The sequence below is a fragment of the Schistocerca cancellata genome, chromosome 8 (genome assembly GCF_023864275.1).
Source record: "Schistocerca cancellata isolate TAMUIC-IGC-003103 chromosome 8, iqSchCanc2.1, whole genome shotgun sequence".
NCBI lineage: Eukaryota > Metazoa > Arthropoda > Insecta > Orthoptera > Acrididae > Schistocerca > Schistocerca cancellata.
In genome coordinates, this window is record NC_064633.1 from 69060348 (window position 1) to 69075775 (window position 15428).

General features: G+C 43.8%; 1 protein-coding gene across 1 annotated transcript in view; it reads left to right on the plus strand.

Moving 5' to 3' along the window:
* The window catches only part of LOC126095357 (uncharacterized), a 191615-nt gene that overhangs the window by 163209 nt on the left and 12978 nt on the right, over positions 1 to 15428 (plus strand). The window contains exon 4 of the mRNA XM_049910164.1: positions 14930 to 15077. Coding sequence (XP_049766121.1) covers positions 14930 to 15077 — 148 coding nt within the window. The remainder of the gene's footprint in view (positions 1 to 14929; positions 15078 to 15428) is intronic.

The following is a 15428-nucleotide window of genomic DNA, read 5'->3' on the forward strand; positions in this document are numbered from 1 at the left end:
AAATTAATGTTCGAAACTGGCTTATACACTTGAATAAAAATAATTAATTCTGGGACTTAACGAGCAAAATATTTGACTTTTCAATCTTCTCGAAGTGCTAAAATAATAACTTTTTAATCGTATTCTTACTTGTCAAACTGAAAGATCCATAAAGTAAACTATTTGGAAGCTAAAAGCACGCTTTTTGCAGCTGTAGCAAGAAAAAGAGGATTGAAGAAGACAGTTGAGATATTGCCCCCAAAAATACCCTAAAATTTGCAATTATAACATTTTGACCAACTTTGCAGATGCATATCTTTCATCTGGGCATCCAATCTTAGCTGAAGTTTGTAGAGACATCATAGATACGAATAACGCTCTGAAGCTTTGGTGTGATTGGTCCATATGAAAAGTAGTAGTGGTCGGTCAAGCCATGGATCTCAGAATAGCGTGACGAATTTTTTTAGCCACTTTAGAGGCTTGTATCTATTTTTAGGTAAGGCTAAATTCCTATTTTTTGCCACGGTGCGATTCAGCATAAGAAGTTGTCTGCGTATATTAAAGCAAATGACGAAATGTTTGCCCGCCGGTATGACCGAGCGGTTCTAGGCGCTTCAGTCTGGAACTGCGCGACCGCTACGATCGCAGGTTCAAATCCTGCTTCGGGGATGGATGTGTGTGATGTCCTTAGGTTAGCTAGGTTTAAGTAGTTCTAAGTTTTGGGGGACTGATGACCTCAGATGTTAAGTCCCATAGTACTCAGAGCCATTTTTGAACCAAATGTTTGCTAGAAATTTTAAAAAAGCCTAGCAAAGTTAGCTCAGTTGCACCTTCGTACACGATGCGAAGCTGAGTAGTGTCCCTTTAAAAGCCCTAAGAATTCAACCACTAAAGATACTGAATTGAAATTTGGTATGTAGCCACCAAGGACCATATAGAACTTCCACATCAAATTTCATTAGATTTGTAGATAGTCGAGTGGTGGAATGACCCATTTTTATAGTTGTTTAATGTTCTCAGTACGTCTAAGCAATTTATTAGAGACACTACTACGTTTTACTGGCACATCCGACGATACTTACGTTTGTGTGGAACTTAAGCCGTCAAGTATAGTGTTCTGGGTTCTATCAGTCAAATACTCATTGAGCTATTCACATATCTGCGAAGACACTTCCTACAGTCGTATCTTGGTTAGTAGGCGTTGATGCGGTACAGGGTGCAACGCCGCACGGAAATCCAGGACGACTATCTTTTTGCCTGCATCTATGAATTTTTGCAAGATGTCGTGTATGAGTAAAGCTAGCTGTTTCACATGAATGGTTTTGTTTGAATCCATACTGACTGCGTAACAGTGCCCCGTACATCAGTATTGCGACTGTTCAGCATTACGTTTCTGGTGAAGCCCTCGTCGTCCGAAAGACGACCATGAGCATTAACCTGCGGATATAACGTACCACACAACAGCAACACTCAATATCTCTCTATGACGCTACGTCAGCAGGATTGAAATAGCACACTTTCTGTATTTAGATCGACATCGATTTATGGAGCAACTAAGCGAGTGTTAAACGAGAACTCCCCACACATTCGAGCGAGTTCTGCGTCACGTGTGCACTTGGCCCGATGCAACCTGGAATACAGACGTCTAAAGAGTGAGATATACAGAGCAAAGCGGCTGAGCAGGAATGACTGGAAGACAAATGTAAGACCACAGAAGCATGTACAACTAGGGGAAAGATAGGTACAATTTACACAAAAATTAAAAAGAGTTCTTTGGAAACAGAGTAGCAGCTCTATCAATATAAAGAGCGCAGATGGAAAACCAGTACTAAGCAAAGAAGTGAAAGCTAGTAAGTGGATGGAATATACAGAGAATCTATAAAAGAGAAACAAACTTCAGGACAATGTTATAGAATGAGAACAGGAAGCACGCAAGATAAGATGGGGGATACGATATTTTGAGAGGAATGCGACAGAGCACTAAACGACCTAAGTGCGAACAAGGCCTCTGAAATACACGACACTCACTCGGAATTACTGCCCTGACACAATTATTCCACCTATTGTACAAATACCTGAGACATGCGAAATACCCTTGAGAGGTGGCATGAGCCCCCTCTCATATTTCTATCTTACGATTCTCCTCTCTAATTGCATGTGGTGGAAAGTTGCTATTCCTTCACACGCGGACTTCCCACGCAGCGTCTCTCGTCACCCGGGTGGTCCGGTGACAGGCGGGCTCTGCTGACTTTGAAAGGGTAAGCCGACGGGTGTGAGAGAGTCGAGTGAATGCTTTCCAGACGCCGACATTGTCAAGAGGCACGCCTGCAGCGGCCTGAAGTAGCGGCTGGGCTAGGGGTTCCGTTTTTTCGCAGAAACTTAGCGAAAACACTTTCTGGCGGGCTACCAGCGAGGCGTGGGAATGACTTGTGTACCCAGGCAGTTGTGGTGGGCAAATTCCCGCGCTTTCTGCAAAATCGTAACTGTGATTGGCTTACTCAGGGCATAGCTCCGTGACGTAGCAAAATCGGCGCAGAAATTGGCGCCAAGAATCTCCATTGGTGGAATGGTAGTGTTCCGGCAATGGAGTGGAATTTTCCGCCGGTTTTCGAGTTGCTGATTGGAACGGTTAACCACGGCCACTGTCGTGGGGGCGGGAATGTTCTGTGTTCGGTTTTGTACGGGTCCTCTTGTGGGTAGTCGGCTCTCGCCTTTCGGTCGAGGACGTCGAAGCAACCAGACATCGCCTCCAGTACGCCAGATCGTGTTCTGGCAGTTAAGAAGACAGTTTGGTAAGGTATGTCCGCAGCACTGGCAGACAGGGATTTTCCTAGGTGATAATCAGAGCTCAGCAGAGCGCGCCTGTTCGTCTTTTTCTAACTTTGTTCTGTCTTGGGTAGCAGCAATAAATGTTGGGTTGGCTACGTGTTTTGTCTAAGATTTGAGTTGCAAGGAATTGGCTGCACATACCACTTCGTCATAATCCTCACAATCTAGTTTAGGGACAACTTCACATTCACAGCGTTTGTTTGAGTATCCAATTTGAGCCAATTTGATGTATTGTAAATTTTTCATGTATTTTTGTTTATTATTTTGTGTTTAGTCTTAATAAATCATATTGTTATTTTGGACAGAACTTTCATTCTGTTAATCGGTAGAGCAACCCTATCATTCCTCACTATGTTAATGAAACCTTCGTTTATTTAACTTATTTATCAAATTAAATTATTGCAGGTGCCAAACTCTCTTCTACTCCACTGGCAGGGTTGATTAGAGTCAGTTCGCGTATTTTTTTAAATCCTTGTGCAACAGCAAAAGTCGGAGTTAGAATAGGGGGGGGGGGCTTAGAGCATCATTTACATATGTAGATTCTAGAAGAATTTAGTGTAAAATACACTGCTTGCCCCGGCACCTCGCATAAAATGGCGACCCTTAGCCTCGGATCTTTCCTGTGAATCGCTGATAAGCTAGTATTATTAGTAGTAGGGACATTCAGAATTTTTTTTGCCAAATTTTTTTTATTGATTAATACCCAAGTTTTTTTCTGGTAGTTCCGCGTTTAGTTTTAAGTAGCGGCGCATGATTACAGTTTTTGTTTTCAGTGTATATATTCTTGTGTTCATTGTTTTTGTGTTCCTTTGATGGTGTGCTCATATCACATCACGCTTTGTTGGGTTTGTGTGCGGTTTGTGTACCACAACAAATCGTGCGTATAATTACAGTGTTGGAGAGGCGTTGTTGAAATTTTATGTCTATGAGTAAAAAATATATGGAGTAGGTTAATTTTATTGTGCATTTTAGATAAATTTGTTTTTCATGAATGATAACGAGAAGTAAGGCACGACTATTATTGAGCGAAGCTAAAACAAAAGAGGATAGCATAATGGATAAGGGGCAGTTTACTGACGGGAATAGTTTCAGAGATGAGATGGGCACATTTTAAGCAGGAGAGGACGCCAGGGTCATTGATGAGGAAGGTGATTTGGACGCGATCTCAGAGCAGCGTTGCAGCCGTGATTATGATAGTGATTTAGAGGATGAAACAGAGACAGGCACACAGGTCGAGACGGTAGAAAAAGTTTATAATCAAACGAACGAGAGCAGATAGGGGCTCGGCCACGTCAGAGCTCTAGCGCCCAGGTGTCCAGAGTTACATCTCCCACGTTTGAAGAGGATCAAAAAGATGACGTAAACCCAGTACTGAGCTTCCTACGATCAATGAAAGAAGAAGCTGACGAACAGCGTAAGAGGGAGAAGGAAGAAGAGGAGAAACAACGTAAGAAGGAGAAGGAAGAAGCTGATGAACAGCGTAAGAGGGAGAAGGAAGAAGAGGAGAAACAACGTAAAAAGGAGAAGGAAGAAGCTGACGAACAGCGTAAGAGGGAGAAGGAAGAAGAGGAGAAACAACGTAAGAAGGAGAAGGAAGAAGCTGACGAACAGCGTAAGAAGGACACTGAGGCAATAATTTCGCATATAGGGGAAATTCGTGGGGAAGTACTAACAATAAAGAAAGAATGTGGAGAAGTAAAACAAATGTCAATGGCTGCACAAAAAGTAGCAGGCCTGGCCAAAACGGCAGCAACAGGGGGAATGAAAGTCGCGGAAGCAACTTCTAAACTCGCCGGGCCACAAGCGAAAGTGAGGCTGGCCATTGACACTGACACGCAACCCACACGCGACAGCCTGCTAGCTCTCCGGACGCGGCAGCCGTTTGGAGGGATTCCCTGCGGCAGACTACGTTGTCGTGAGTACACGAAGAAGATCAGATATCGAGTCAGAACCTGCGCCTCATGTGCCTCAGGACAGAAAGGGACGCTATATACTCACCTGTTTGGGTTTTTACAACTCACTAGCATTGGCCGATCTGCATACACAATGCAGTATCGTGCCACACTAACAAATGTATGGTCTCATTTCCAACTTCTCCTCTCTATTAGAGAGCAGTTTTAGCAATCGTCGCTCCTAGTTCGATCCTGTACGGATGACCTCACACACTTGTGGAGTCACTCCACGTGCCATCATCCCTTGTCGAACTGCAATATTGGGAAACGTAAAGTACTGTCCAGCGAGAGAAGAGACCTAGACTAGTGATGTATCCCAATAAGTAGACCTCAGAGACAATTAATCGACGTGAGGAGAGCCTATCACTGTGTCTTCCTACCGTACTGCCGTGATCATATGCGTAGGTCTTGGTGCAATCTCAACAGAGTACTGCAGATGCTCCAGCACACCCTATTGCCGTTGCAACAACGTAGCAACAACACCCGACGTTGAGCCCTATGTGATGTCAGTGATGTCAGTGATGTGAAGTGCTTCGAATATTTCTAACAATGTGATTTAGTGCCTCATTCTCAGCACAGTTGTGAACTTTGTGCAATGTGCACGCACAACTTGATGCCCCATGAACCTTGCTTTTTTCTTAAATTTCTTTCTCTAGTGTTGTTTTTGTAATGTATGTGATACCTTGTATGTGTTTGTTTTACACTGTAATTCTTATTACAAATTACTGTATTGTTCTCCACACCATGTTTTTTTTGTATCTTGTATTTATTGTTGTGTGTATGCAAACAGTGTGCCTGAAGTCCCCATAAACTGAAGCAGACACCACCACTGTCATTGTGAATGGACCATCAGTTCAGGGAACATTTTGTAAAGGTTATTCTTGCTGCAGGGAGACAGAATGAATCGGAGGTTGTAATTAGATTCTGAAAGCTCACAAAGAGATTGTTAACTTAAATAGTATCATGTGTGAGTGAGTTCAGGTTAGTTTAATGATTAAAATTGTTGTAACATCTTTGGCATTTAATTGCGGAGCACTCCAACTCTGATTGTAAAGAATAAATTGCTCCATATTTGGCTCACATGCCCGGGCCATATTTAGAGAGTGAATGTCTGTGTGAATCGGTGTTTGGAAGGGGCTCCCTGGGTATGGATGTGTGATGTGAGTGTTAGTGTTCCATATTAAGAAGGTGAAGTTGGCTACATCATAAATAATCCTCCCTCTATGAGCTGCATTTTTCAGTTGCAATGATTTTCTTTGTAGAGTGCGGCTTGTGCAGCCAGTTTGCGAGATTGTTCTTGGGCGATTGACTCACTACATTGCTCCTAAGTGAGCCAACTGCTCACCAATTACAATCTAAAATGGCGTAGGGGCTATGAGAGGTGGCATGAGCCCCCTCTCATATTTCTATCTTACGATTCTCCTCTCTCATTGCATGCGGTGGAAAGTTGCTATTCCTTCACACGCGGACTTCCCACGCAGCGTCTCTCGTCACCCGGGTGGTCCGGTGACAGGCGGGCTCTGCTGACTTTGAAAGGGTAAGCCGACGGGTGTGAGAGAGTCGAGTGAATGCTTTCCAGACGCCGACATTGTCAAGAGGCACGCCCGCAGCGGCCTGAAGTAGCGGCTGGGCTAGGGGTTCCGTTTTTTCGCAGAAACTTAGCGAAAACACTTTCTGGCGGGCTACCAGCGAGGCGTGGGAATGACTTGTGTATCCAGGCAGTTGTGGCGGGCAAATTCCCGCGCTTTCTGCAAAATCGTAACTGTGATTGGCTTACTCAGGGCATAGCTCCGTGACGTAGCAAAATCGGCGCAGAAATTGGCGCCAAGAATCTCCATTGGTGGAATGGTAGTGTTCCGGCAATGGAGTGGAATTTTCCGCCGGTTTTCGAGTTGCTGATTGGAACGGTTAACCACGGCCACTGTCGTGGGGGCGGGAATGTTCTGTGTTCGGTTTTGTACGGGTCCTCTTGTGGGTAGTCGGCTCTCGCCTTTCGGTCGAGGACGTCGAAGCAACCAGACATCGCCTCCAGTACGCCAGATCGTGTTCTGGCAGTTAAGAAGACAGTTTGGTAAGGTATGTCCGCAGCACTGGCAGACAGGGATTTTCCTAGGTGATAATCAGAGCTCAGCAGAGCGCGCCTGTTCGTCTTTTTCTAACTTTGTTCTGTCTTGGGTAGCAGCAATAAATGTTGGGTTGGCTACGTGTTTTGTCTAAGATTTGAGTTGCAAGGAATTGGCTGCACATACCACTTCGTCATAATCCTCACAATCTAGTTTAGGGACAACTTCACATTCACAGCGTTTGTTTGAGTATCCAATTTGAGCCAATTTGATGTATTGTAAATTTTTCATGTATTTTTGTTTATTATTTTGTGTTTAGTCTTAATAAATCATATTGTTATTTTGGACAGAACTTTCATTCTGTTAATCGGTAGAGCAACCCTATCATTCCTCACTATGTTAATGAAACCTTCGTTTATTTAACTTATTTATCAAATTAAATTATTGCAGGTGCCAAACTCTCTTCTACTCCACTGGCAGGGTTGATTAGAGTCAGTTCGCGTATTTTTTTAAATCCTTGTGCAACAGCAAAAGTCGGAGTTAGAATAGGGGGGGGGGGGCTTAGAGCATCATTTACATATGTAGATTCTAGAAGAATTTAGTGTAAAATACACTGCTTGCCCCGGCACCTCGCTCCCTCAGACCTCAAGAAGAATGCCATAATTCCAATTCCAAAGAAGGAAGTTGCTGGTAGGTGTGAATACAACAGAACCAACTGTTTAATAAGCCATCGTTGCAAAATATTGACAAGAATCATTTACAGAAGAATGGACAATCTGGTGGAAGCGACCTCAGGGAAATTCAGTGTGGATTTTGGATCAATGTAGGAACACGCGAGGCAATACTGAATCTACTACATACCCTAGGCTGAAGAAAGGCAAACGTGTGTTTATAGCATTTGTAGATATAGTCACAAGTTTTGACAATGTTGAGAACACTCTTTGAAATTCTGAAGGTAGCAGCGATAAAATACATAGTTAAAAACGTTTCTTAAAACTTGTGCGGAAACCAGACTGCAGTGGTAAGAGGCGAAGGACATGCAAGGGGAAATGTAGATGAGAAGGGAGTGAGACGGGGCTGTAACCTACCCACATGTTATTCAAAAACTGGTTCAAATGGCTCTGAGCACTATGGGACATAACATCTGAGGTCATCAGTCCCCTAGAATTAGAACTGCTTAAACCTAACTAACCTAAGGACATCACACACAACCATACCCGAGACAGGATTCGAACCTGCGACCGTAGCAGCAGCGCGGTGCGGACTGAAGTGCCTACAACCGCTCGGTCACAGCGGCTGGCCAGATGTTGTTCGTTCTGTACAATGAGCAAGCAGTAAAGCAAGCTGAGGAGAAATTTAGAAAGAGAATTAAAGTTCAGAGAGAAGAAACAAAAGGATTGCGGTTTGCCTACAGGATCGTTATTCTGTCAAAGATGGCAAAGAATTTGGAAGAACATGCGGCGTTTATGGCACTTAGCTGCCCACTTTTATTACCTTTTTTGTTTTTTTGCTTTGTTTTGATGCACAGTGTAGGAAGACTGTTACGGGAGGCTAGACAGTAGGTAGCATCATGTGGCACACTCATCGAACGAAGCGCCAGATGGCCGCATAGCGCGAGAACAGCCGGGCGAAAGAGAGCCGCATCATTACTGGAGCTAGTGTCTGCAACGCTGGACGCCAAGAACCGAATATTCTATTTATTTTTACTGTGTAAATATTAATATACAGCTCCACCATGCTGATGACGTAACGTGCACTGATAACTTGTTAATAATAATTTCAATGTTACTCAGTTCGCCAAGTAATGTTAATTACGAATTTTAGTTCCTGTCGGTCCTTATTGATGGACCAGTAATAAGTGCGCCACGGCAGGGCAGGTGCCAATAGTCTGCGATTGGTTTCCGAGGGGGTATGAGGAGTCCGTGTATAAATTCTGATCTCATGTAAAGACGGAAGAGTTTGTTAAAAAAAGCTGCCTCGGATGACGTACTTGTGCAATGCTGTGTTAATCCAAGGCAGTCTACCATCGGTTTTCGAGGTGGCAACAAGTGAATTAGTGTGTGAAGTGTAACTCCGCGTAAAGACGGAATTAACTATTAAAGCTGCCTCGGAAACATATTCGTGCGATCTCATGTGTATTCTAAGATCGTGTGGAGCATTTTTGTGACTTTTGCGGTGCTCGATAACTAATGATTGATGACCGGGAATCTTGTTACGACTATTAACTAGGGATTGGCTCTAGAAATCGCTTTATTAATTTTGCGATTGGACTAATAAAACAAAATTAGTTGGAATCTTAATATTTTACGAGTCTCGTTAAGCTTAGCATTTAAACCTACCCTCTAGCCACATTATTTTGCACTGTTTACAGAGCACGCGAAAGACGGAGAAGAAACCAATTGGGAGTACGTCTACGAGACTGAAGATAAACAATTTGGCTACAATTCAGCTACGAAAAGTGGGGGCGGACGCACTGGACTTCCATCCATGAATCACACGTAGCGTCATTGAGCATCCCCGTGTACATATTGTGCAGACGATATTTCGCACATTCATTCCCCTGTCTGCTTTGATGCTGTTACACTTGGCATCCCATGTGTGGGGAAAAGTGCGTTTAAAAAGCGGTTAACTGCAATAGGAAGCGTTAATCCCTCATAGTATCATAAACGTTTGAATGGAATTTATGGTCTCTTGAAAAAGAGTGTTAAACAATAACAAAACTAAAACAAGGGTAATGGAGGGTTATCTACTTAAATCATGCGATGCTGATTGGGAAATGAGACGATCAGCAGATGAGCTTTACTATTTGGGCAGTGAAATAGCTGATGGCCAAAGAGGATATGAAATGCTGACTAGCATCAAGGAATTGTCAGACCGGTAATGGAAGAGTGAGTGCGTGTGTTGGAGTGGATTTTAGAGGAAGACCTACTTAGCTGTAGACTGTGGTTATGCAGAGAAGAGAGTTGCACAAGCTACATTTCGTGGACACCTGTTTCAACAGTTTTCGGAATGAAGATAACAACAGCAAAAACAACAATAATTCCCATTTTACTAGAGCTGTTAGACCGTCCACTTTAGTTTGTAAATATAGACTGTTAGAAGCGATGTAATTAGAATGAATTCATCACGCCGTTTGCAGTACGTTTTCTTGATGCTTGCTGTTAAACCCCTTGATGTGTGCCTGTATGCTGGTAGAGTTGTCTACGATACAATGTTAGCAATCATAAATAAATAGCTTGATTACCTCGAAAAGAACGATTCTCATGCTGCGCACTCGTCTGGCAGAGCTATCCCACAACGACGGACTTCTGTTACTTTCGAATCCGTCGTTTCCTGACCGATATTCCCTGTCGCAGAAAGCTAGGGCTTCTCTCCATCCTTGCACGTCTTTATGGTCAACATACAAAAAAATCCAACTTGTGCATTGTTTATAAATACTTGAAATACATACAACCAGTCGGGAGGCAAAATTGTAGAAAGATATTGTTCACGGTACACGTATACTATGTGTTGTATTGGCAGAAGAGCCAACACCGTGTTACTAGGGGGGGCCGAAATGCACGCGTTTTAGCTCACGCCAGCTGGCGTGAGGAGGGAAGGACTCTGCTGACGTGGTGGTCTGGAACATGACAAGGAATTAGAATTCAGAAAGCGGACGTAATTAGTTTGACACTTAACTTTAATCCATTAATGAAGAACGTCGCTCTTGACGGTACATGATTCACAATATTATCTGTTCAGAATAGTAACTGAATATGGCGCCTTGCTAGGGCGTAGCAAATGATGTAGCTGAAGGCTGTGCTAAACTGTCGTCTCTGCAAATGAGAGCGTATGTAGTCAGTGAACCATAGCTAGCAAAGTCGGCTGTCCAACTGGGGCGAGTGCTAGGGAGTCTCTCTAGACTAGACCTGCCGTGTGGCGGCGCTCGGTCTGCAATCACTGATAGTGGCGACACGCGGGTCCGACGTATACTAACGGACCGCGGACGATTTAAAGGCTACCACCTAGTAAGTGTGGTGTCTGGCGGTGACACCACACTATGTAGCAACTACAGAATGCAAATTGTTTTGAGAAACGTTTGCTGGTGACAATGGCTCTAACATTAGACTCGTTATTGTCTGTATACTTGCAGTAAATCAGCATGTCCCTATATGTCGACGGAATATAGTCTGCGATAAACAAAGGGTTCTTCTTGGCTGGAAAGTAACTGTCAGGTTCGCACTTCCTTCGTATGTCTGAACAGACGTTCCGTGCTTTTCCTAACTAATTACAGACAATTACCAGCGCAGCTGCCCAAAAAAGGCATCTGAGATACTGAATACAACATTATACGACACATGGTTCAGAAGATTGGCGTCATAAACAATAGATGCGCGAAGAACTAGCTTCTGCTTAAAATGGAATTCAAATTATCCTGACTATAGTCATATAGAATTTGATGATGACAGCACTTACCTGTTTAACAAACGTTATAAATAGTTTCAAATCCTTACGAAACTTTTTCTCACTGACACTCAGCGCAAAATAATAAAAGGAACAAAGTTTACTGCTCATCACATTTTCGTTGTTCATTGAGTAAAAATTCAACATCAGGCACAACGTTATAATTTATTACTTCTTTATTAATAATTCTATTCGTTACATATTTTCCAGACAGTATGCACGTGTACCATAGAATGTACCTACAAAATTATGTCACTGTACGACACATATTTAAGGGGATATGACGTCATAAACATTGAGACGAGTGAAAAACTAGCTTTTGCTTGCAAAGTAGGGCAAAGCACACTCGTCCAGTATTTCAGAGTGACAACACTTAGCGACTTCCAACAAACTTTGAACATAATTTGAAACATTTTCTGAACTTTTTCCCCATTATATGACTGACGTCAAATACTTATCACATTAACTAATTTATAAGGTAATCAGATGTTTGAAGTTGTTTCATACATGGGAGATGGATTCTTTCGGCAATCGCAGGTTAACTGGTTACGCCTGTAACAGCACCCAGTACCCAGGCTCCACGGACCAACAGCGTAGGTGGCAAGCTGTAGCAGCGTTCCTGGAAGCTCGAGTCTCACAAGCTCACACATGAAGTTAGAAATTATGGAGAAACTTCAGTATTTAATGTGTAAAAATTTGGACATCAGTTTTTGTGTGGTGCGAGGGTGGCCGAGAGATATTAAATAGACGATAACACATAGGCACAGGGGTATTTTTCCCTCATTTTTGTGAGGCGATATCTGGTTGCATTAAAAAGTTACTAATATCGGCAAGACGGCGACATCCTTTAAAAGCAAATACTTATCTGAAGCTGTTGCCAATAAAAAGGTGCCACTTTGCTTGGTTGTTTTTTATGTACGCAGAGTTTTCAAATAACATCTAAGGCGAACTGTGGTTCTCATTTTATGGACCTCCATGAGGAAACGAACAGCGATAGCTACAGTGCGCCCCCAGGCCAGATAGACCAACAGCTTAGGCGGCATTCTGTTCCTGGATGCTGAAGACTCAGAAATTTGAGGAAGAATGCCGGCTTCCTACGAACAAACTTCTTGAGCATCTGGTTGCTGGCTGTTCGCGACAACTTGATTAATAAATGTTATTACTATAACTTTTGGCCACCGGCTAACGACAAAGCCACATATGCTGTCGCTCAGGTAACACTAAATGTTATGTTTCTATTGGATGATTATTTGGTAGAATCTCTCTCTCGCAGGCCTTCGTCGTCTTGTGTATTTAAACACTGATAGTCTGTGATTTTCTACTGTTTACCGAGCAGGAACCGTTAGTCCAGTAATTTCCAAAGTCGAGCAGTTTAAGCACGCTTTGCTACTCATTTCACTGCTGAAATAGTAGTGGCTTATTGTGTCTGTAATTGAGGACTTTATTAAATATATACTACCGTATCTGGTCAAACGTGTCCGGACGCTTATTGGTGGACATTAGTATGGGGAGTGTCAACCCTTTGCTTTTGTGACGGCCTTAAGTCTGCTGCAGACACTTTCAGTGACCTGCCTGAAGGCCTATGGAGAAATCGCAGCCCATTCTTTCACGAGAGCCGAATCCGAGGAGGGCAGTCACGTAGGACCAAGGACACCGACGTCTAACTCATCCCAAAGGTGTTCCACACCGTTCAGGATGGAACTCTAGACAATCCAGTCTATTTCAGGAAAGCTGTTGTCCATAAACGATTGCCTCACAGACGCTGCTTTCCAACAGGCTGCGCTGTCACGCTGACACAGTCGACCACCGTCTCTTGACTGTTCCCCTACTCTACGCAGGACAGAGTGACGTAAGAAGTGTTCATTTTCTCCCTCATTTAGCATTTTGTCAAGCACATGTGGTGTCACAAGGCTTAGGCCTGTCCCACCCCTCATTAAAGCGACCAAGACTTATACGAATAATTGTAAGAACAGTTATTATTATTATGTTCTTTAAGTTTGTTTTTGGGTTTTCAGAAACACTGTTGGAAGAAAGTTTATTTATGTTGCAGATAACGTGGAAGACGTTGTCCAATGATGACCACGAAAGTTCGACGTAGCGGCAAGTGGGCAAGGAATAAAACGAATGCTGCAAGCTACCGTGAGCCGTGGAAGAGCCTCGGCCGCGAGGGCTTCGAGCTTCCTAGGTCGTTGTTGGACAACGTCAAAGGAAGAGATATTCTGCTTTCTCTTGGTAAACAGATCGATCGAGTCTTGCAAGGTTCATGTAAAACCTATAGGCGGATGACACATTAGGTGTGACCCGATGCCTGTAATACTCCCACAGTTATTAAAAAGTTTGTTAAACGGCGAAACCAACAGTTCATCGTTTATACAGATAAAAAGTAGTAAAGATATAGGAAAGGAAGAGTTGCGGCGTCAGAACGAAACGTGATACATCGCTCAGCAACGAAGAAGGACGTAAACCGCGGGCGTTACGTGGTGAAAACAAATTAACTAACAAAATAGTAAGTCTATAATTAAGCATAAAGCCACGTAACACTGCACACAGTAAGAGGCCTATACCCTAACCACGAGAACCACCCCTATATTGCAACAGCACCTCAACTGCCCTTCATTGCTGGCACTACACGTGATGGCAGATAGCTTTGTCCAGCCATCCACGAAACCCAAACCGTTCTATAGGACTGCCACAGGGTAAAGTACGATCCATCACTGTCGCTCTCTATACCAGTTCAAGCATCGTATTAGCACAGAAATGTGTGGCTCATGAGGACCTGCCCGACCATTGTACCCCATTCTGTGTAACTTCTTACGCACAGTAATTGTACAATCTGGAGCGCTGGCAGCACTTTGCAACTCACGAGTGATTCATTCGGCTCAATTCATTCGATTTTTTACAGCCCTCCCCCTCCCCCCCCCCCCCCAGCAATGATCGGCTCTCCTTGACCGCTATTGCTTGAGGTCTGTGTGGCTTAGCTTTGACCGTGATTGTTCCTTCACATTTTCCCTTCACAATCACATAACGAGTAATCAACTTGTGCAGCTTTAGAAGGGTTGCAGTACCATTGACGGATTTGTTACTCGGGTGTCTTCTAGTGTCTAGTCCATGCTCGAAAGGCAAACCTATTGTGTTGTTACTGCTTATCCAGTGGCTGTCTCCTTTCATACTGACACGCCCCTCTCGTGACATCTGGTGGTCAAATCCCCATTATCTACAGGCACCCAGATACTCTTGATCACATAGCACATCTGTAGAGCTCTATGCAGACGCGTCCTTAATTTTCACTAGTAGTTTAATCTCAATCACAGTGATTAAGCGAACTACTAGTGTTAATTAGTACTGCTGCAAGTACGTAGGAAGCTGATACCTGTGTCACAGTCCTGACAGGAAGTTGTAAGCTGGGTGGTCATTTAACGAGATCAGACAGCAAGTATAAACTTTCCCAGCGCCCTATAAGAAAGTTCATGATGCCACTGTGACTCTCGTCTCAATCTCCCCATGTCCTCTGAGTTTTCCAGCAATGGAACAGTCGACCCGAAATGTAAGAGTGCCTCCAGATAAAAAAGTCGATAGACGCTGCTGAAAGTTAACTCGTTGCTGGTGACAGTGGAACAGGTCGTTTGCCATACTGAGGGCAGCTCCCCCGCCGGCGTGTTGCAGGTGGTACAGGCCGCCCCCGCCGCCGCCAGAGGAGGCAGTGGAGGCGTCGCAGGTGGTGGGCGGGCGCCCCCTCAGCCTGGCGGGGCCCTACGGCGACCGCCGCGTCGGGGCCTTCCGCCTGCGGGCCGACCGCGGCTACCAGCTCACGGTGAGACACACAAACCCCGCCACAGCCGCACCCAGCTACTGCACAGCTGGCCAGCAAAACTGCGACACGGTGAAGGCACCTTGCAACAAACGCCAAATTTGCATCTGGGAACTATACTTTATTATTCATTCACTACTAAGACTAATCATAGTCTTATTACTCAAGCAAATAAATCTATTATTTATAAATCAGATCTATTCAGCTAGAAACAAAATCTGAAATTAAATTCATAATATTGACATAATATGTGACAATGTTTACAATTTCACTGCAATCGCACAAACCAGGTGGGAGTAATGCCAATTACATTCTATATGTAAGGAAAGTTAACGCAGCAGGTTCCTCGTCCAG